The sequence below is a fragment of the Cyprinodon variegatus genome, unplaced genomic scaffold (assembly GCF_000732505.1).
Source record: "Cyprinodon variegatus isolate N-32 unplaced genomic scaffold, C_variegatus-1.0 Scaffold955, whole genome shotgun sequence".
NCBI lineage: Eukaryota > Metazoa > Chordata > Actinopteri > Cyprinodontiformes > Cyprinodontidae > Cyprinodon > Cyprinodon variegatus.
The window spans coordinates 188229-209601 of NW_015151408.1; the positions used below are offsets into that span (position 1 = coordinate 188229).

General features: G+C 38.5%; 1 protein-coding gene across 2 annotated transcripts in view; it reads right to left on the reverse strand.

Moving 5' to 3' along the window:
* LOC107100289 (plexin-B1-like) overlaps positions 1-21373 on the reverse strand; it is a 101428-nt gene that overhangs the window by 34681 nt on the left and 45374 nt on the right. For both annotated transcript variants that reach the window (XM_015398722.1, XM_015398721.1), the window contains exons 2-8: positions 15456-16326; positions 15107-15346; positions 13066-13248; positions 3183-3311; positions 846-946; positions 623-755; positions 293-449 (exon numbers count right to left, since the gene is read on the reverse strand). In XM_015398722.1, the coding sequence (XP_015254208.1) occupies positions 293-449; positions 623-755; positions 846-946; positions 3183-3311; positions 13066-13248; positions 15107-15346; positions 15456-16316 (1804 nt within the window). In that variant the 5' untranslated portion in view covers positions 16317-16326. The remainder of the gene's footprint in view (positions 1-292; positions 450-622; positions 756-845; positions 947-3182; positions 3312-13065; positions 13249-15106; positions 15347-15455; positions 16327-21373) is intronic.

Below are 21373 nucleotides of genomic sequence, written 5' to 3' on the forward strand. Positions count from 1 at the left end.
ACATATCCAGAATCCGTGAAGAATGCTTAGAAGCAAGGATGAGAGCTAATGTAAATTAAATATGCCAATTAGAGTGGTCAGATATCAGACTAATATCACACCAGACGCTGTCAAACATTAAAACATATATGGGTAAGGTGTGATTTTACAAAAGAAAAACACCAGTGGTGGTATCTATATCTGACGCAGTACCAACATTTTTTGATTCCATGTAAACTTGTAATAAATATTTCTTTTTCCAACCTTAATAACATATTTTATGCATAAATATAAAATATGAATAGAAACTAACCGTCTCCCTGACTGATGGGGGGCAGGCTGCTGGCGTCCGGCGTGGAGCATATAACACCAGTGGTGGTGAGCAGGGCAGGGGTTTCTGTGTCCTGAAAGAAGCAGGAGTAGGCCTCGTCTTGTTGGAGACTGGGCAGACCCTCCACTGATAAAGCAATCTGAGTGGGAACAAACATTATGTGGAAGGATAGAAAGTAAAGAAATCAAACATGACTGTAGTGTTCCTCATAAAGTGGGTAAAAGTAGAGTTTCATTACTACAACCATGGTATAAAACAATGCTAAACAGCAAAATGAGGCGCATGGCTTTTATATGAACTTCTCTGTATTACATCTGCTTTCTCTCCACGGCTGATGTTGTAGAGGCTGAGGCGCTGTATGCTGAGGCACTGCTGCGTCTGATTGAAACTCCACAACCACTGGCCCTGCAAAGAGCCTCGCTGGCACTCCCACCGCTGGCCACAACTGAAACATCATGGCAGGATTACACATAACAGGATCATAAATGGAGACATGAAAGAAGCAGGGGAGATAAAACTCAAACTGAACACCCACCGTCCTTCAAGGACACACCAACCGCAGTAAGGGTCTCTGGCAGAGAGACAGGACAAACAGTCCAAGTGATCTCCGCATTCTGCTACAGGACGCTTCTCTACCTGAAAATGACAGAAGAACAAGCAGAACTTAGATCCTCACATACATGAGGAACACATCATTCTAAATGTTAAATAGCAAGAGTAGCATATTCTCATATTTTCTTTATAAAGTCCAATTTTAGCAATGTTATTTTTACAAAACAAAAAGCTTTAACTTCAAAACAGAAATATATCAAATCTAATAATGCAGTGAGGCTAAAATTCACATAAGTAAGTGGAAGTAGAAAGAAATAAATGTTTTTAACTTGCTTGATTTCAAGCTTAAGAATTGCAGCTTCAATTAACTTCAAAGACATTTGATGATTTGTATCTCACTTTGTTGCAACATGCTGAAGAGTATTTTTTTATTTAGTTTCTTAATTTGGACTTTAAATCTTTCTTAACACAATACAAACATTGGGAGATGTCTGTTTAGTCATACATGTCCCCTGGGGTTTTGAACACCTTTGGGTTAGAGAAAGGCTTTACCCAGTTATCACCTTCTTTTGCTTAGAGAAACTACAGGTGGAAAGGTGGCTCAGAATATTGGGGTGGGTTGCCAGATTAACCCCCACTTCTGTTTGTCTTTGTGTCCTTATTGTCAGTTCACATTGAACACATTTTGGGCATCAAAGCATCTGATTCCAGCACAGATGATGTTTGAAGGTGGACTTTCTTGCTTAAAAAAAAAACGGTCAAAACTACAGTAGTAGCCATTCAAAATTTCCTCACTTTCCTTGATTGGCCCTTGGATGGTCCCCTACAATTTCTTTATAAACATCAATATTTGTACTAAAATATTCTGATTTGATTTGTGGACATTAAGATCTAAAGAGAAGCGTCCTCTCCTGATCAGATCCTGTTATCAGTAAAAGGGTGGAGTCAGAGTAAAGAAATATGCAAGAGGGGGTCACTCCAGTGGCTGGAAGTTGGAGGCTGGCTTTTGACTTGGAAGGGCCATTTTGAATGGCTGCTATTGTATTTTTCTAACTCATAAAGTAAATAAAACCGCAGCGAAGAGCATCAAGACTGTCGAAGTGTGGGAAAAAAAATTTATTGAAAAATTGCTGATTTAACCCAGCATCCAAATTTCGTTTTTTAAGAGGTTTTGACGCACAAAACTCATTCAGTGTGAACGCACCCTAAACTTTTCACCTGCTTTGCCTCCTGCTAGTGGTCAGATGGCCAGATGCCGCCCAGCTGTGGCTAGAATGTCGCCGGCTGCCATCAGCGTGTGAACTGCTGCTTGAATACAGTAGGTGACTGACTGAATGTACATAGTAAAGCTGCAGTGTTAAAGTAACACTTTAAGAGTACGTTTGGTTCCACACTAAGTCAGAGTGGGACCAAATGTACACTTAAAGTGTTACTTTAATACTGCAACATTTACTGTGCAGTGTAAATTTAACATTACCATTTACAAAAACAAGTATAGACAGATGCTAGAGACATTTTTAATCCTTAAGGTTAATCAAATGCAGTGAAACATCAGGTATTTTAAGTTCAATTAAATTTAGCTTATTCATATAGCACCAATTCACAATATATCATCTTAAGCCATTTTCCAGAGACAGTAAAGTTAGTTCAGATATTGTGTGCTGAATATGAATTCCACCCAGATTTAAAGGGTTTTCAAGCTTTATTTCACAAATAACTTAGTATGAAGCCTTTTAAATCTCTAACTCTACATTTAAAAAGAGCAAAGCAGCCAGAGCAGCTTTGCTGAAACATCAATATTCTGTAATATGTCCTAATCCAAGAACAGCTCAGACCAAGACATTTTGATTCTACATCTGACATTAACCATTCAGAGTAAAGACCCGCAGTTTCCTCATCATCATTTATCAGCATCTACAGCCTCCCACACACACTCTGTAGGGAGCGTGCCAAGACAATACAGGCCATTTTTGTAGATCAATATTATTGTTAGGAATGACCTCACACCTCCTGCTGACTGCTGTGCCAATCTCACTGGGGTTAGTGACCTCTGACCTCAGCTGCCAGCTGGCTTCTCTGTTTTTTTGACATAGCTTGTAGTTTTTCTTGAGGGAGACGCAGCTTGAGGAAGCATGCATGAAAAACTCTGTCAAAGCATAAATTGATGAATGAGATCCATGTTCATTCTTATTAATGAAGACATCTGGGTAAGTGGCTGAATAGAGGGAGATGGCCACATCTGTTATGATACACCTGCTGAATATTTTAAATGAAGGAGGCCTGCCTGTCCCATGCTGTGTGTTTGTTTATGTAAACTTACTGTGTTTTTGGTCATAATGTAGATATGTGAGCCCTGATCGTCAAGAAGTAGATCACTGTGGATAGGGGAATTGGGTTGGATCGTTGAGTTTGCATATACCTCCACTGCCCCATTCTTGCCAAGATAAACCTGTAAACATGGGAAAAAAAATGAATTATTGAATTCAGAATCAGACATGAATATATTCGGCACTCTGGGTATGAACACAGACCTATAAATTAATTTTCTATTAACTGAACCAAATTATCCATTGGAGCATTCAGAACCAATGGATGCTAAACCTGATAAAAATGGAGAAGATGCTGGCGGACTCCCAGAGAACCCTGCTGATGCTATCTCCCCTCACTCTTCTCAACAATACTGCTTCCACTGTGGACTATTTCCAGCTCATAGGAACAACATTCTCTGTTAACCTGAGGTGATCCTCAAACATACCGTCTGTATGGAAGTAAAAGGCCTGCAGAAATTGTAGTTCCTTCAACAGCATTCCTGGAACAGTCATTCAGTCTTTTTTGTGCACATCTATCTCATTTTGGCAGGCATCCCAAGTTCCAAAAACTCATTTCAGGGAGATGCTTACCCCCCGGGGAACCACAGACCAAACACAACACAAAACAGAACAGTATTGGCCTTTTCTTTTACATTTTAAATACTTTCAATCATGTAGCCTTGAACATCGGTTGTGCTTCATGTTTTTCATGGGACTTCAGCATACAGTGCACCTCGCCACGGTGTCATCATTCCTAACCATTGCCGGTTCTAGACAGGGGCCAACGGGGGCCAGAAATTCTAATGATGATATGCACTGGAACAGACATAGTTACTGATAGGTCCTTTGGAACTACTTCATTCTTTTTCTTTAAATATTCTGTTTTACTAATTATTCAAAAACAATAAGGTGATAGCTTCAGTGGTACTGAGATAGGATCCCAGTTTTCGTCTGCCAAATGTTTTTTTTTTTTTACACAACAAATAAAAAAATACTCTAATTTTTACAGATTAATTTAACAGTTTTTCTTGAGTTCTAATTCAAATGTTATGGGAAAACAGTAGTTTTAACTTAAATCAAGTCAAAAATATGCAAAATTCCTAAATTATAAATGTATATTGACCTAATAAGAAATAGAATTTCTATTGAACCTAATTGAAAAGAAATTTCACTTCATGCAGCTATATTAATATATTTGAATCTCTTGCCCTGATTATTTATTTCATGCTTTTCAGTGCCCCCATGAAAACATGCTGCCCCCCTCCTGGCCCCCTGGTATATTTGGTCTAGATTCACCACTGTTCCTCACCTTCACTAGATGTGGATATACTTTAGTATATTCTGCTGTAAAATTTGTCCTATATTTTTGTTTTTACTCGAGGATTCAACCTCTGCCGTTTTACAGGATGCACTGCTTTGAGTGGTAACTAAGTGACTGTCAGAGAGTAACCCGAAACCTATCGGACAGATCCAATCAGCTCTCTAATCAACCAGTCACCTGGAACGCTGGTTGATCAGAGCATCGCTTTGGACAGACACGCTACACAGGTTTCACCACCAACCTCCTCCTCACACTTCGCTCTCTCTTGTTGTTCCTGCGCAATTGAAATAGTTCTTATCCGCACATGATGCATGAATTATTGCCTGCCCGCTCTCACTCCATTTAAAAAACACCACCTCGCAGAGTATAAAATCCTGGCATCCGTAAACAACTAACGATATCAGGGAGACTCCCAGAACTTCCGGGAGACTTTGGATGTCTGGTTTGGTCATGTAAAAAAACAGAAGAGTTCCAAAATGCAACCATTAGGTCTACAGATAGGATCCTTGGGACTGAAATTTTCCTCCATGCAATGCAATTCAGATTATTCATATGAAACCAGTTCACAACCCATTTCATCTGAGGGCACTTTACACAAACACCTCAGTCAGATATCCAGTCAGATTGGTTATAAGCTTTATTTATTTTATATTTATATTTATTCATTTATCTATTTTTTAACAGTGACCTGAGTGGCGATGTGGCAATAAAATTAATTTTTTTTTTTCCAAAGAAACCCAGATGACTGCATCAGGTCATGGACTTGGTAGGATTCCCTCCTACTGGATAGGCATCGATGACCTGTTCAGGTCCACAGCTAGAAAAAGGCAGATCTTTTTTTTAAAAATATGAAAATCCTCCACAATGCCTTTAATATAGTCAAACTAATTTTGTCTGATACCGAAGAAATATTTGATATACCGGTAAAATAGATTATCTTGATCAACTTTACCCGCTCCATTTCAGCATAGCGCTAATGGCAAAACAAAGCAACATAGAGACAGTTTCCCCCCAGGGCTGTCTCTCTGTTGGACAAAATAAACACATCATCGTAAGAGTAGTCAGGAACTCTCTTAGAAAAACTAAGGTATTGTGCAATCTGCCTTCCTCTTTCATTTATTAAAAAATAAGGAAAAATTTAATTTATGAAAATCGTTGTTCATTCTAGTACCTTTTCATTTGCGTTAATATCATATGTCATCAGAGCGCTGTCTGTCTCGCTGCCAGCTCCCAGATCAGCTTCTCTGATTGGTTGATGCGGCGCGTCCAGCAGCAAAACTTCAATTTTTCCATCTGAGCAGCAGCAGCGCGTTGGCGGTGCATCAGATGCTTAAACGCTCCCGACGTGCTGCACCAAAACGCGCTGCAGGACCTTTTGCTGCGCCTATACGCGCGTCAACCATTGACTTTGCATGTAAACTCGCTGCTTCTGCTGCACCTGCTGGGTCCGGTTCACACCGATGTCGAGCGGTTGAACAGCGAGCACAGCGTTAATTTGTTTCCCCATGTTTTTCCCATCAGCTGTGAGATGGGCACGCATGGAGTCACAGATTAATGGTGATGAGTGGAAAAAAAACACCTGGTCTCCTTACATTCAGCCACTCTTTCATCATCTCCTCAATGAGGTGGTCTCAAAAGTCGCAGTTACAACACACATAGGGCGCACCGCACCATAGGGCGCACCGCACATTTTGAGGGAAAAAAAAGACGTTTAAGTGCGCCTTATAGTCGTGAAAATACGGTATTCTACTATTTTTATCCTGTCCTCTTTAATGCTTTTTACATATCTTGGTGGTTGTTGTACAATTTTTTATTATTTTTTTTACTTTATTTGCCTACTTTTAATGTACAGAACAGATTCAGATAGAAAACAGACCAAACTATTGCCCCCTTCTTTCGTTATTCTTATCCCTTTATCTGACCACAATCCCTCCCAAAGTAGGACGGGATGAAAGTAAAACAGAATAAAACAAAAAAAAACCTTCTGCATTTATTTATTTATTTATCTGTGTAATTAATTAATAATTTAAATAACAAATACATATCCTCAGAGGTAAAATCTTGAGATGTCATAAGATCGCCTTTGTTGTTTGATATTATCACAGAAGGGTCCTGGAATGACAGATAACTCGAATCAGACTTTTTTTCATACTATAAGGTATTTTATTGGTCTATTTACCGGGTTTGAGAACTCAAAGCTCTATATCTATTCCACACAATGAAGATACTTTTCTTACCAGCACAATTTTATTTTTTGGATGCTTTAGCATTCCATGTCATGCCTGTCAGCTGCTCAGAACCTTGGGCATTCTATTGACTGTTGTTAAATGTGCTCTATAAATAAATAAAAGTAAACATGAAAAACCCCGCAGTGGATGGTCAGAACTCTTAAGCTGATGTGACCAGCTGAGGAGGCGTGTCCCAGAGTCTGAAGAGATCCGACCCATAAACCTCGGAGAAGAAATTAAAACCCTTGCACCGAAATCTATGCAGTTAATTGCAAAACCATAACATGTGTGTCAGTGTGTCACCCAGCTGTTTACATTTAACATATAAAGGTGAAATGAAAGAAGAACATGAATGCAGTTTTACACCCACTGTTGGCTACGATGATGGCGATAGGAAACCAGATTAGAATTCCTTACTTTGTGAACACAAACTAAGCGATTAAAGGACTCAATTAAAAAAAAAAAACAGTGTTCCCCTTTAAGTTGATTCAGATCCTGGATATAATTTATTATTATAATTATTATTTTTTAAAGTCGGAATACTCCACAGTGCTGCAGTGCTAAAATGCAATATTTGACCAAAAAAAGGAAAATCTCCTTGGCTTGCAACTGAAACACAAAATCAAATCACACTTGCACAGGATTGCAGGAGAAGTGGCCATAGATCGGATTATCACACAAACAAATCTAATATGAAGCACAGGAAGACACCTCTGGCTTGAGTGATACCAAGCCTTCAAACTCTCATGTTACCTACTGTTAATAAGATCACTACGGATAAAATAAAGAATCCGTTGTCTTCCATTAGGAGGATGCACTCAACACATAATGGTAAAGGAAGTTCTTTGCAATGATTAGCAACTCAGAATAGCAACTGATTACTATGTTATATTCAGTAATTAGCAAGTTCGATTAGTCTGACGCAGAAGTGAATACAGACATTTCCAGTAACATTTCATGCCTATTGAGGGTGCAGAGTATTTTATTGACAAGGCAATTTAATCAAAGGCAAGAGAGAAAGAAAATCTGGCTTTTCAGGTATTGATTCTGTATAGGACTGTGGAAATTCTTAAAGAAGATCTGTTACAGATGCCCCACAGTTAATAAATTACTTGTTAACTTTCAAATTCTTTATAATCTTAAAATTAAATCACATGCCTTCACAATATTACAGTAATTTCAAGGTATTTCTTTAAAGTTACGGTGACCTATCAACACAAACAGGAAACAAATGTTAAGCTAAAGGAAAATGTATACATGGTTTAAAAAAAAGAGGGGCAGGATCTGCTTGAAACCACAGCTTCCAGTTGTAAACTCAACAAACCGGCCAAAGAAATCCAACGTTTCAAGAAAATCATGAAAAATATCGATGATAAAATCCTAAAATCTATATAGAGGAGCCAGCTACAGGTGATGCAAAAAAAAAAACATGAGCAAAATGTGAAAAGTAAGGCAACACTATGATTCTATGATAAGATGGAACCAACATTTGCCTTAAGATTAAAATATTGCAAAGCACCATGTCAGAGGGAGTGCCCCACATCACTTATCATATCAGTGTGGGAACATGGTGGTGGTAGCATCATACTGTGGGAGGAACAGGAAACAAAGAAGCTGGTCAGATATTCTGGGGAAAATAGATAAGGGTAAACATAGAACAAAATACGGAACAAGGCATCTTAGAGACTGCAGAATTCTTAGGCCTGGGGTGGAGCTCCACCTTCCAGTGGCAGAACAGGCCATGCAGCCAGAGCTACAATAGTACGATTTATTAATAGCAACATCTTGTCTTAGAATGCCCAAGTCAAAGTTGGGACCTAAATCATCCACCGGTCTGCAGAGAAGGTGATTGGCTGCAATCTTTCATCTCTCCAGGTTCTGCACGGAAGATTGTGGCTGATCCCTCGCACCCCAGTCACAAAATATTTCATTCACTTCCTTCTGGCAAAAGGCTGTGGTCCATCAGGACCAAAGCCTCACACTATGTTGATTAATGAAAGAAAGTAAAGAAAATCTGTGCTTCTTCCAGCATATAGAAGGAAACCTATAAGCTTTGTCATAATTCAATGACAAAACACAGCAAACCACAATTACACTATAATACTAAATACTAAATTTATAATAATAAATCAACAATCAGCTCCATTACATAAGCTAAGATCAAAATATTAAAATTACATGCAGAATACTAACAATGTGAATAAATAGAGAAGAGGGGATGGAGGTTTAACAGGACTGCTTAAAGATTGTTATTTTCAGAAGCTATAATTAGCCTAACAAATAAGCCTAACTGAAATATATTTTTATAATATATTGAATATAACTGCATATATTGACCCAACATTTACATTTATGTTATAAAGGTATACTTCAAGGTCACCCCTCACTATCAATTATAGTACAAATAAACCTCTTATATTTACAGCTGCAAAGCAACAGGGACAAGTAATAAGAAACACCCTGGCTTCCTATTTGATGAGTATTGATGTTTTCAATTTAAGTAAAATCACTCTTGATTATGAATCAATTAAGAACTCAGACAAAGACTTTAATTATGTGTAGTTTCATATGAAAGCAGGAGTCAATGTGTAAGCTGTTTAGATATTTGAAGCTGTTGAAGGTCAAATCTCAAACGACGTACAGTAGGGAAGCCAAGCCGGTCTTAAGCTGAAGCCATGTTACGTTACTGTGAATAATCAACACTGTGTTTTTGTCTGTTTATTTCCTCTTTGTCTGTAGAGTCAGGGTGCTAACGTTTGATTAGATAGCATTTTTATCCTTATACGTAGGGGCGGCCATCTTAGGAGAAAGTTTTATGACCGTTTGACCTGGCTGGGTCCTTCCCCGTAGCCTGGCTTCCTGGGTGCTATCTGAGATGATCCATTTTGCTCCAGTGCTGCTACATTTTAATGCATTTCTAAGTTATTGTTCATCATTCACTGTAAAACCGAATGAAGCTTCACTTTCTCTCATAGCATCTAATATCTCTGCATCAGTTGTTATTCACATGTATCTGCTGCTATTCTAAAGAACGCCTTAAATGCATTAACCCATAAAGCCTCAAAACTTAAACATTCATTGAGATTCCTTGAACTTTCAGTAAAGTTTATTGTTTCCATAGTTATAAGACATAATAATACTGCAATAGTTATTTATTAGATAATAGAGATACAGATACCAGTTTTTGCTCTGTTTGATTTTGCACTTTCAGATGAATGAATGAATGAATAACGATCCAAAAAATGTAATGTCTCATAACATAATCAGAGCAAATGGAAAGGAGGAAATTATTCCCACTGGATGAAACGTATACATTTTGACAAGAAAAGAAGCGTGTTTACATTATTTTAGCAGTATGCGCAAGTGGTTAACAACATTACCAGCTGTGAAGAAGATGCGTTACAAGTGTGTGTTTTGTCTTTGCCCCTAAATTCACATCCACAAGTATGTCATCTATCACCATTTGTTGGATCCACGAATATCATTTGGAGCATTTTTAAATATGGTCCAACCTTAGCTGATGACCATAGTGTAAAATTTTTAGAGACAACTGGATTTCAACAGTTTCAGACATCCAACCTTTTGTTAAAAGCCTAAAGAACCTTGGTGAGTAAGCAGATGTCAGTTATAATCATTTAACTAATAATCATTACTGTAGCTGAATGAATGAAAGATAATTCAACCTTGATTTGAATTACTGATTAATTAACTAGAATTATTGATATATTCATAATCTGCTAGTTAATTGCACAACAAAGCTTTCATGGAAATCCAAGTGAACACTATTGTTGGATTCAAAATTTCAAGATAGTACTGATGGCTTTAGGAGCGTGTTTTCTCTCTTTGCACAGCAAGCAGGAAAAAGGTTGTGTTGATTATGAAAGCATGGATCTATTAGGGCCTGACGGACAGAACAAAGATATTATTCATAAAGAACCTGTCTGACAATACAGTGTAACCTAAAATCAAAAATTAAAAACATATAAGAGTTGTATTAAGTTTATTCTTTTTTTTTTTTTAACAGCACTAGTGGCTCATTTTTTGGACAGTAGACTGACAGGAAAGGGGGTGAGAGAGGGGCAGAGACATGCGTTAAAGGACCAAAGGTCAGATTCGAACCCTTGTCAGCCGCGTTGAGGCCTCCGTAAATGGGTCATGCTCACTAACCACTGCAACACCCAGAATCATTACATTTTTAATAACAATATAATAAATTACAACAAATAAATTTTTTCCATAGCTTTGGTCTTGAAATAAAATCTAGCGTCATCAATGTTCGAGACCGATATATGTATTGATATGGGAAGCCTCAAGTGCTCAAAAAAGGGAGGGAAATTTAGTACAATTCTTCAAACTGATTGGGTATCGGCCTCCCATGTTGAGTAGCCAATCAAAGCAACAGTAGCAGCTTGGTTTGTTTTTCATCCTAATGCTCGCTTCTAAAAAAGAAATAGAGCATTCCAGCTTGGCGATGTGCTGACGTCATATACGTCACTGCATTTCATTGCTCCAAAACATTTCTGTATCGAGGCAAATGCATCTGCTGGCCCCTGGCAGTGAGTCAATTCACAAACTTTGCAACACTTCATCTTACTTGCAAGGTATGGTTAAACCAAATGAGCATCTGTGGGAAGTCAAAGCTGGAGGCTGTGCTTTTTTAAATCTTTGGATCTAGTGGTGTAAAACAGTCTGATAACAAAACAGAAAAGGCAAACAAAACATTTTTAAGCAGTTGCTAATTTAGCCTAATCATTATTTCCCACTAGCTAAAACAGCAGAAATGCTATGAACAATTTTATTTCATCTTCAGAAAGTCAAAACTAAAGCCACTGCCTTTTGGCAGTACTTAAAACACAGAAACACACACCAAGATGTGTATATAGATACAGAGGGATTCGACTTTGTGTGATACTATAATCCTGTTATAACAGCTTGCCACAAAGGCTTACACAGAGTTCTGGTTTGATCTTCTAAGTATAATGACTAAGTCTAGCTCTACATTGCTCTCCATTCAATCCACACTAATTCTGACAAAAGAAAGCCTTAAAGAATGTGTCTATCTGCAGTTCTATTATCTTGATCCTGGACGGCAACAATTACATCTATGTAGATGTGGTTACATCAGGTTATAAGTATATTTTCTTACAACTACAGAGGCAAAAACTCTGACAGAAAAAGAACCATCCACAAGTTTTTTAAAAACCACTTACTTTACTTTAATCTTTAAGGCAGAGAATACAGACCCTGAGAACAGAAAGTTCTTTTCTGAGCAACAGGATTATAAGGGTATGTTTAGGGGTGTGTGAGTCTGTGTTGGAATGCTGTGAATCAGAATCTTCCAGACTGCACATAGAGACTGTGGTGATTAGATGTGGGCCAGCTCCCCCCATCAAGATTGGAATCACTCAAGGTTTCAAACACTTAAAAAACATTTTATGGATGGATGAAGCTTAGAGTCACAGAGTGCTGCCTGTACATCTCCTGGTACTGCACACTGCTGATCAGCTGGCTAAAAGATGGCTACTACATTCTTTTCCTTTCTTATAAAGGAAAACCTTCTAAGACATTCTTTGTGATTCTAAAAGAGATTTTTCTTTTAAAAATGCATTAAAATCAAGTAAACTTCGCAAAGAAACTTAACCTCCCAACTCAGACGCCTCATGTTGAAGTGCACTAAAAAAACATCAATTAAGCACCAAATGCAAGATTAGTTGAAAAACAAACAAATTTAGACGTGGTTTGTCACAAATTTTTAACACAATTGAAATCAAAGGCTAAACTGCGAGTTTGTTTTTTGCATTAGTAGGAAAAAAGTCTAAAACACTATGAATCTGAATTCTTTTTTTTTTTACAATTTCTTTGTGAAGCCCATGACTTCTGTGAAAACTGGTAGTTATAATTCTAAGGACAGTCAAAGATTTAAAGTGATTAATTTTTCAGTTAGAATAAACATGTTATTAAGAAAAATTGACCCTAGATTAAATTGTATTAATAAAAATATTTTCAAATTAAAATCTGAAAAGGGATACAAAGATTATTGTACTTTATATACAGAAAGCTATACTCTAATGTCAAAAGTAGGGTATGTTCACTCTGCTGGAACATGATACAGAGACAAGCAGACAGAGCAGGACGGCAGGGCTGTATGAACAGACCATAGCTCAGCATCAACTCTTACAAGACTCCATTCTTGTGCAAAAGGCTCTTAGGGTGTAAGAACAGAACACTCCCTTAACGGGAAGAGTCTTGATGGATTAAATATTCCTACGTTGATGGTGATGAGTCAGGGATGTCTCCCTGCCTTAAGCCAGGTTCATGCAAAGGGGGGAGGGGTGACTACTATACCTTGTGAAGAATTCCTTTGGCATCTCCAAGGAAGGCAATGCTGTGTCCCTCTCTGACACTGACTGCAACGGCGGTGAGACGGGCTGCGGAGGTTTGCCACACAGCTTTAGCTTCCAGGGGTATTTTGCTCGCCATGGGACTGGGGGTGTGGTCAGAACCACAAGGGTACGCATTGAGAGTATTCTGAAAAAAGGGTGTAAAGTTTGTTCAGTGATGCATAAACAAAATGACAGAGTGAATGAATGTAAAGGTACACCGTTACATTGTTTGAACGTTTTTAAAAGTATACGGCAGTAACTCACCATGGTTGCATACATTTTCATGATAAATTACAGCATCCTGTTGGCATAGTATTTATTTTTTCTTTTTACCTCTTTAAAGCCTTCCTGTGTATGTTTAGGAACACAACATCATATGACCGGGATCATGTAACTGGATGTGGACAATTGCTAAACAAGCCGAAGCAATGGAGCAGTGTGGAACTTTCAATCTAGTTGCACAAAAAAGGAAAAGTGAAAGTTCCAGTGTAAAAAGGCACTGGAAGATATTTAATTCCACGAGGGATAAAACTCAAGTTATGCTGTAAAAAAAAAAAAATGACTTATGGACTACACTAAAGCTGGAGCTAAAGCTAAGGAAGAACACCGATATTGATGCAAAGCTGATAGGTGCTTTAGGACATGTCCATGCAAATAGTGCTACTGATGTTAGCACTACTTTTAAGCTCTTCCCTCAGAGCTGTTGCTTTCCACAGGACAACAGAGTATGATGGGGCTTATTTAGTATATTCATCAATGAGCACCATCTGGCGGTCTTCTTCTTTACTTCTGATAGTGGTGCCACATCTGTATTTAAGCTCTTAACAGCCAGGGAAAGGGTTCTACCAAAGCTCAAATAGGAATATAAAGCAAATTGGTCAAGAAAGACTCAAATAATTGGCAAAGAAGAACAAAGGTAGAATTGGAGTACTTGTTTTAGGTTATGATTTGTTTGCATTTTAAAAGCAAACTTTTCATTGTTAAAGAACAAAACATGAATCTTCTTCATTTATCCTTGTTTTCTCAGTGCTCCACTTTCCTCTCATCAGCTCTTGTGCAACAGTTATTCTGCTCCCATCTTTGAGTTTCCTCCCATTCTGCTCCCTCTCCATCGCTGTCCTCCTATCTTTGTTTGTCAGAGCTCATTAGGGAAAGGAACACATGAGTTGGGGTTGCTTTTCTTTATTGATCACTAACGATCCCATTAAATGGTTCTGAGGGCTAACGGGATCAGAGCGACTGAGATCAGAGGAAGGGGCTTTCTGGACAGCTGCAGCTGTGTTAAACTGCTCCTCGGGCATCAGGGAGCTCTGAGTCTTTGAAAAGGAGCCTCATTACCAGGCCTCTATCCATTACTCGTTCTCATCATGCCAGCCTAGTCGTTCCTTGTTACTTTGCACTCCGTTGCATTTGTTTTACCTTATGCTGAACACTTAAGTGAGTCAATACAGCTAAGGTGCAGGCATTTTTCTCATGATGTATAGTGGTAATGCATTGACTGTGAACCTATACCTCAGCAAATACCTATAGCAGAAGTTTGAATTGTGCATATATTGATATATGTATGTCAGTTTCTGACTTTTAATAAGAATTCAATTAAAACTAATTTTTCTATGGTGGAATAAACATACTAGAACTAAACTAGATTCTAAAAATTCAAACTGGCTGAAATATACAAACATTTGGCTGGCTTTACCTCAAAGCATGCTTTTACTGCCATTAACTTATTTGTTACTTTCCTAGGAAGCAAAGTAGAACATTAGCAAGGAATTAAGAAAGTATGCACAAAGTTAGTGAGGTTAATCATTAGGACATTAATTCATGTAGTGTGAGTGTCCAACAACAACCACTGAAAATTGAAAGAGAAAAAAAAAAAAAGATTCTCTCAGTTCTCTCAGCGGAAGGTTGTTTTCAAAACCCTACAGCTCTGAAATGTTTGTTTTTCCACTTCCACATCTGCATTTTTGTTTGGGTCCAAAAACTTTTTTCTCGTGCATTCTTACCAGAGGGAGGCTGGCACAGCTGGACTTGACTTCGTACTCTATGTACGCCACCTCTTCTCTACCGTCAACCAACCCATTTTGGGTGTAGCAGAGGTCACGGGTGGAATCAATGTGCTTGTCAAGCTCATCCAGGGGGAAGACGCACAGGGCAGAGGAATCCAAGGGGCTGTTTGTTGAGCCAGTGCGGGTGGAGAAGACTCCCAGCAGATTTTCGCCTTGTTGGCCCGTACCTTGGCCCACCTGTTGCAACAAAGGTGTGGGAAAAAACAGGACAGTACATCAACATGCCTGCTAAGGGGAGAAGCTTGAAGAAGACAGAAATATGTAATGTCTGAATTTAAGTCTTTACCTGGGCTGCCTGAAGGATGTTATATTTCACAGGAGAAAATGGAGATCGACAGACGAGGGGAATTTCTACATATGAATAGTAGGAGGTGTCCTCCAGACACACCCGAGCCATGTAAGTCCGGTAGTCCCTGGAAACTGACCTGATGTCTCGCCGGTAAAAGAGGAAATACACATACGAGTGACGAGTGAAAGCAGTTACAAAATTATGATCATACTCCGACAGGCGTCCTGCAATGACCAGCTTGGCAGTCTCCTCATAGGAAAATATAGGCTTTGATGAGAGATGACGTGTAGAGATTGGTGGGTGGTTGGCAGTGTAGCCCCTACCCACGTACATCACTGTCCTCTCTCCACCAGGAACTCTGACCACTAACCCAATGGTTGACACTGACGGGTCGTTGGCTGCAACATACTGAGTATCCACAGGACTTTCAGTGGAGAAGAGAACCTCCTTGATGGATCCTAGGCTTCGTTTTTGGCACAATCCCTGGTAGACACTGCCACATGTGATCAGCTCCAACGCCTTTGGGTCAACCAGGAGCAGCTTGTTGTGATTACTGGTTCTTCTAGCTTGGGGACAATTACTTTCAATGACAGGAGGAAGACATTCTTTGTTGTCGCTTACAGGACCGGTGGTCTCTTCTTGCTCAAGCCTGAGTCCATCTAACCCATCCAGCTGGAAGAGGTGATTCCTGGCTCCCAGGTACACCGTCCCCACAGCAGGGTTTGGGTGAAGCACCAGGTGCTGAAACTCAGTGTCATTGCGTGAAAACTTGGGGTAGGAGTGAGCATGGACGGAAGCCAATATGAAGAGAAGGACGAAGACAACAAGACAGAAGCTCAAAGTCTTCCCATGTAGCATGGCAAATGATCTGTTGGAAGAAAATATGAGAAAATAGAGTTAGACAAGCAGCTTCTTAAATGGCCAATAATGTTTACTAAAAGGGGATCAATCCCTCATAAAAGTGTGTAATTGGGACATGAATTGGCACATTATTAGCACATATTCAACACTTGGATTTTAGAGCTAAACTCTTAAAGTTTTGGGTCAGTTATTAATATATAATACATTATTGCTACATTGATCGCTAAATGATATGAAGTTCAACCAAGCAGATTTATTATACACATGTACACATGTTCAATTCCATTTCAGTATGGCTTCAGCTGTACCATGGAAGACTCTGATGTTTGTAAGAGAGCATTAGGGAAAAAACATAATTAAGAAAAAGGAAAGTAAGGTGGACAATTTTTTGTTGGAAGGACATTATTTGCATGGGGGTGGGGGGCAGTATGTAAGAAGTTTAATGCTGGGTTAGAATATGACAAAACATCTTAACCTTTCCACATCTGTCAGATCACTGATCATTTCAACCAGAATATACAGGGAATAAAGAGGATAGTGTTACTCTAGAGAAGCTGCAGAAATCAACAGCTCAGGAGAGAGAATCAGTTGATTGGACTACAAGCTGTCATTTCACAATATGACAACAATGGAAGAATGGCAAGAAGAAATCTTTTGCTAAAGTAAAAGTTTGCCACAAACCATAAAGGAGGCACAGCTAGCATGTGTCTGGCAGGACTCTGGTTAAATGAGATCGGCAGAATGAGCAAACCATCATCCCTGTGGAACAGATACGCAAAGTTGTTCCAAGGCTCAGTGAAATGGACATTTTATGGAAGAGCTTTGAAAAAAACAGAGTAATATTATTCCATCATTGATTAAATGCTGAGACCAAGAGATGTACTCCTCATTCAATATAATTCAATTCACTTTATTTATAAAGTGCCACTTCATAACAGGCAACACAAATGTTAGGGCCAGCCGCTTCATTATCGTCCCAATTAGCGGTTATCAGTCTCATAGAATGGCTTCAGATAGTGCCAGTATAAACAAGGTTGTTATCACCAAGTGAAACCTAAACCTAAAGTAATCTATCCATATGTTCAATATGAGCATATTTTTAGAAGTTCATCTATTGTTCAAAAAAAAGGTAATCGGTTTATTACTCATTATGAACAACCCCTCCCAAAAAAATCTCATATTCTGTCAACTAAATTGTTTATAAATTTCACATTAAACCCGTGTGACTAAAACATGTGGAATTCTCTTGAAGTAAAGCTTTAAAATGAAGTTTCTTTAAAAGGAAGGTAGGCTGTGAATAAAGTAAATAAAAAGTATAATGTAGGTAAACAGTAAATAAAACATAAGGTTTTAGACAAGGCCGAAGCGGCTATTTTCAACGATAAGCTGCATATTATCAGCCGTAAGAAACCTACTAAAATGGTATAGGAGGTGCAGTATAAAGCCATTCTACAGGACGGATAACCGCTAATAACGGCCATTTAATGGTTGAGTCCATCCAAAACGGGTTTATGGCAACACGTCTCAGGATACTTTAAAGAGAATTCCTTCAGATCATACAGTAAGATTGGTCAAAAGTCTTACTTCCATGTTGCCACAGCAGATAATCAAACAGGCCCTACTATGTCAACTGTAACTAAAGTTATTGTTGGCAGCATCTCAGCTCATAATTTGATCTTAAACAAACACCAAACTAATCTGGAAGATCTCAAGAAAAATTTGCACACAGAGAAAGCTGTGGTATCTTGACAGACCAAAGAAGACTAAAATACAAATCTCAACTGTAAATCTCTTAAACCAGCTCCATCTTTCTTATCTTGTTTACCTCAAACATATTCCCAAACGATTACCAGCTGAACTGTACGAAATAAATCAAATTCATAAAAAGAGTTTTAAAACAATCAATCGCTGACTAAATTTGTTCCATCACAAAAGCCTGGAATCTGAAAAGGATTGGGTCGACTTTTGACAGCAGATGTAACCCTTCATCGCCCCATCAGCAGCAGAACCAGACAATTATCTGACTCTGTTCCAAATGTCACTGTTATATTGAGTGTTTTCACAAAGCCAGCAGCCACAGCATCCTTTACATATGAAGCATTCAAAACATCAGCTCTCATTTCCCATTTTAACAGCCATCACTCAACACCTCTGAGGAAAGTGCTTCATGGACACTGAGAGCCTTTGCATTAGAGAGAAACTCTTTAATTATTGAGCAGATTTCACAGACCTTTCACTGACCTTAGTGAGAAAGGTCACAAAAATAAGTAAGTGTGGATCGGGCACACCTAAAAGCAAGGACATGAATGACACTTTGATGAATACTGGTGAGGATTATTTACACCTCAACACCCTGCATAATGGAAGGGAGGACGACTCTATGTCAGTGAGCGACTGATATTAAGAATAAATGTATTATTTTGCAGAATACACTTAAAGTGCAATAGACTACAAAGACATTAAGGATGCAGTAGCATGTCACCTTAGTGTCTACCCCCCACAGCTCCAATCAGGACAAAGATATAGGGGGGATAAAAGGGAGGAGAGTGGAATCCCTGTAAGTGGGAATGGGTTGGTGTGTGTGTACAAAAAGCAGGCACCGTACAGGAGCAGGTGCATGTGTCAGATGAGTGCATCTCTGGCCTCCTCTTTACTTATGCATGAGGACAATAAGAAGTATTATAAGAAATAACCCCCACGCCCACTTTCTATGGACAGGAGTCCTGGATTTGCTGGATGAGTGAGTGAACCAAGGATTATTCAGTCTGTCCAACAGGCCTGAAAACTCACACTGTCCTCTGAGACACCAGAGAGGTCTTTTTAAAACAAACAATATCCTGGGCCTAATGTTTTATTTAGGCAAAAGCTTGGTTTAGGAGAAGATGGGCATTCCCTTTTTAGTCCCAATGGTTTGAAAAATGAAAGTCCCATTAGATATGAGACAAAGGTTTGCGTTGACCTTATTCTTGAGCCTGTTAAAAAGTTTCTAGATCAAATAAAGATTGAATACTTAAGTCAATAAAAAAGAAAACAAGTTTAAATTTGCAACGAAAGGCATAAATGGGCCATGCAAAATCCTTTGCATCAAACACTTCAAAACAATAAAACTGTTGGTGCACACAGATCAGAGCCACAGGATGATCATACAGTGTCTGCCTAACGTGGAATCCCAGTCGCTCAACATAATCTGATGCAGAAAATGAGTTTTTGGGCACAACTTTGCCCGCATTAAAGCACTGAGTGCATTTCAAACATGCAGGGAAGTGGACACAGAGCGAAAAAGAAAAAGTCTCCCGCACAGTTTCTTCATATTCCTTGGATGAAATCTGAAAACTTTAAAACATCCCTATTTACTCCCTTAATGCCACAATACAGGCCTGTAATCTGAAAGGATCAATCTGTGTGATAAGAAAAGTCAGAGGGATCTGTAATGGAAGGTCTGTGGTTGGTTGTTTATTGCAGAACTAGGATCTGGAAGGAGCTATAAATATATCATGATGTCAAGCTTACAACCTGAGAATGAGGTGTTTAAAATAATAGTTTGCTGACACAAACTGGAGTCGGCTTTGTGGTCCACACTTCGAAAAAGACATTCTGAGGAATTCTTTCTGTAAATCTATAGATTTCCCCCAAAAGGATATAACTGAAACACATGTATTGAAATTAAAGCTATCGCTATCACAGCTGTCATTATGCCTAAATTACTACATGAACATTGAAAAAACATATTTCAGTCATTTAATAATGCTTAACAGTCATCTTTTATTCACTTAATGTTTAATTCACTATTCACAATTCTGCAAACGTCTTTTTTTTGCACTTGGGTACAACTTGGGTTGTGCCCTCAATCGGTTTGTCATGATGCAACAACAAAAGCTTTTTACTGATGGTCTGGTTTTCTTTTAGTGATGCTTGTTGCTGTTTTTTTTTTTTTTTAACACATTTTGATTCATGGTAGGAAAAGAAAAAAATGCCTGTTTTTGATCTTCAGCAACTTTCAAACTGAAACTGGTTTCTTTAACAGAGCGTGAGAACAACTTCAGATTATTCTAACTGCCAATCTGAGCAGGCATCCTTACCTGCTCTTTGACCGGCCAATGTATTTATAGCCTACAGTGATCCTCAATGCCATGGGAACTTCCTCTTACCAACGAGCTACCATGACAATCTTTCCTACTGTATGTGTGGTGAAGATAAATAGGGAAGAAATAAAGCTGCTCCATAAAAGAGACAAAATGGGAAGTTCACTCTGGGACATTGCTCATGATGTTGAAGACCTTTTAAGGGCTTTGCCATTAATTCATCAACACAACTGCTCTGAACAATGCAAGGCTATTTTTTTAAAACATCTGTTGCCTGTTGTGAATACTGCTACTTTATCAAACAGCAATAAGCTCTGGAGCAAAATAGCAGCACTACTATGCAGAAAAGCTGAGTAATTGCTGTCATGCTCCCTATAAACAATTCCCATACTTCATCTGCTGTATGTGGTATGCAGAGTGTTACACCATGGTGACAGAGCAAGGAGCTAAAAATAGCCTCTGGTTGGGAAGAGAAAAGAGAGTCCCTACTGAAATATTAAGTAAACATTCACATCAAAACATATGAAGGATTTCCCGTGTCCTCAACAAGCTTTGAAAAGCCTTTCCCTACAAGATATTATTATTATTAAGTATTAGTTATTATTTTTTTTAGCCAAGTTCAGCACTTTGTTTTAGTGGTAGCTGTTTTAAAGTGCTATATCAATAAATATGAAGATGATGATGATGATACTGTCTTGGCAGCCAAACAACTTGGTAAAATAAATAAGCATCCGGTGGCTGCTAACCAATGGGCAGAAATTAAGCCCTTAAGACACACCCCTCCTCATTTGCATAATGAGGCAGACATGCTTACAGAAATGTAAAAACAGGCAGAAATAAATAGGGTAAAAAAAAAATACAAAGGAAGAATAAACCAAACAAAAATATTATAACATGCATATAAATAAATAATTAAAGAAATAAGTAATATATAAATAAAGTTGAAGAATATAACGGACAATAAATAAATAA